Raw genomic sequence first — 2500 nt, forward strand, 5'->3', positions numbered from 1 at the left:
GTGATAGAAACAAAAAAGTGGTTACCCCACCATTCATTTAAAGTCCAAAAATGGATATGCCAATCTCAGATTGCCACTTTAAAAAGGAAACCCATTGAGATGAGAACAGAAGAGAACAGGGTTCTTCACAGCTAACCCACCTGTAGTTTATCTTCATAGTTGAGCTCTTCCCTGGAGGATCTCAGTTCCTGTGTCAGGTGGAAGGAGTGGAACACATGCTCCGGAGACACAAAATCATTTATCACCTGGACACAACTGTGAAGGTTCTGCACCTGTTAGAGAGAGAGAGAGAGAGAGAGAGAGACAGAGACAGAGACAGAGACAGAGACAGAGAGAGAGAGAGAGAGAGAGAGAGAGAGAGAGATTGAGGCCAGTGCAAGAAAGAAGGAAGAGAGAATGAGAGGGAAAGTGGGTCAGACAGAGAGACACAGAAAAATAAACAAAAAGCAATATCTCAGACTTGCCAATAAAAAATAAAAGATTAAGATGGGTAAAAGAACACAGACACTGGACTTTTTCTTTGCAACTCTGCCTAGAAGGTCAGCATCCCAGAGTCGCCTCTTCACTGTTGACATTGAGACTGGTGTTTTGCGGGTACTATTTAATGAAGCTGCCAGTTGAGGACCTGTGAGGCGTCGGTTTGTCAAACTAGACACTCTAATGTATTTGTCCTCTTGCTCAGTTGTGCACCGGGGCCTCCCACTCCTCTTTCTATTCTGGTTAGAGCCAGTTTGCGCTGTTCTGTGAAGGGAGTAGTACACAGCGTTGTACGAGATCTTCAGTTTCTTGGCAATTTCTCGCATGGAATAGCCTTCATTTCTCAGAACAAGAATAGACTGACGAGTTTCAGAAGAAAGTTATTTGTTTCTGGCCATTTTGAGCCTGTAATCGAACCCACAATTGCTGATGCTCCAGATACTCAACTAGTCTCAAGAAGGCCAGTTTTATTGTTTCTTTAATCAGCACAACAGTTTTCAGCTGTGCTAACATAATTGCAAAAGGGTTTTCTAATGATCAATTAGCCTTTTAAAATGATAAACTTGGAATAGCAAACACAATGTGCCATTGGAACACAGGACTGAATTGCTTTTCTTTCAAAAACAAGGAAATGTCTAAGTGACCTCAAACTTTTGAACAGTAGTGTATATATATAGAGTACTGCACACACTACAATTACTTAGGTTTAAAACTAAGCTCAACTGGACACCTTTATGATGCAGTGAATGAACTGAGAGAGAAAGCACGCAGGGCATTCTACGCCATTAAAAAACAAATTAAAATTGAAATACCTATTAAAATTTGGCTAAAACGAATTGAATGAGTCATTGAACCAATGCACTTTATTACATTTTAGTCATTTAGCAGACGCTCTTATCCAGAGCGACTTACAGTTAGTGAATACATATATTTTTATACTGGCCCCCCGTGGGAATCGAACCCACAACCCTGGCGTTGCAAACGCCATGCTCTATCAACTGAGCTACATCCCTGCCGGCCATTCCCTCCCCTACCCTGGACGACGCTGGGCCAATTGTGCGCTGCCCGTGAGTCTCCCGGTCGCGGCCGGCTGCGACAGAGCCTGGATTCGAACCAGGATCTCTAGTGGCACAGTTAGCACTGCGATGCAGGGCCTTAGACCACTGCCCCACACAGGCACCGAGGGTGTGGGTTCCACTTGCAAAACAAGATTTCACCCAATGGGACAAACACCCCATTGAAACCCTGCATGCAGAGTTCTGTAAGATTCTCCTACATGTCCAGAGGAAAACTACAAACAATGCATGCAGGGCAGAATTAGGCCAACATCCACTAATAATAAAAACTCAAAAAAGAGCAATTAAGTTTAGGAAACATCTAGAATCCAGTGACCCCCTCTCATATCATTACCAAGCCCTGCAATGCCAAGAGCTGAGCAAAGGAAAGAGTCCCCTCATCCAGCTGGTCCTGGGGCTGAGTTCACAAACCTGTTCTACTGACACACTGAAGCCTCAGGACCAGAACATCCAATCAATCAGAATACACCAAATTACAACACAGTCAAAACAACACTACATTGCTTATTGGGAAACACAAGCACAAAGTAAAATGCAGTGCTATCTGGCCTTAAATCGACAGTACACCGTGGCGAACTATTTGACCATGGTTACTGATCAAAACATTAGAAAAACCTAGACAAAGTACAGGCTCAGTGAGCCCAGCCTTGCCATTGAGAAGGGTAGACACAGGAAAACCTGGCTCCCTGTAGAGGAAAGGCTGTGCAACCACTGCACCACAGCAGAACCTGAGACAGAGCTGCATTTCCTGACAAAATGTCAAACATATGTAATTTCCCCAAATTCGAAACCGTATTTCAAGGCTTCAAAGACCTCTCTGATGAGAATAGGCTCCCCGTCCTGTTGGGGGAGGACGCAGAGAGCTGTGGGTTGGCAGCGCACTACATTGCTGCCTGCCATAAGATGAGGGACAGTGTCTGACAGACCAACCAACCTGCACATGTCCT

At 44.5% G+C, this 2500-nt stretch overlaps 1 protein-coding gene across 1 annotated transcript in view; it reads right to left on the reverse strand.

Annotated features, from left to right (window-relative positions):
• Positions 1-140: 140 nt before the first annotated feature.
• The window catches only part of jmjd1cb (jumonji domain containing 1Cb), a gene marked incomplete at its 3' end in the record, with an annotated part of 147138 nt that continues 144778 nt past the window's right edge, over positions 141-2500 (reverse strand). Inside the window, 1 exon segment of the mRNA XM_045221610.1 lies at positions 141-272. Coding sequence (XP_045077545.1) covers positions 141-272 — 132 coding nt within the window.

Source organism: Coregonus clupeaformis, chromosome 1 (assembly GCF_020615455.1).
Source record: "Coregonus clupeaformis isolate EN_2021a chromosome 1, ASM2061545v1, whole genome shotgun sequence".
Lineage (NCBI taxonomy): Eukaryota > Metazoa > Chordata > Actinopteri > Salmoniformes > Salmonidae > Coregonus > Coregonus clupeaformis.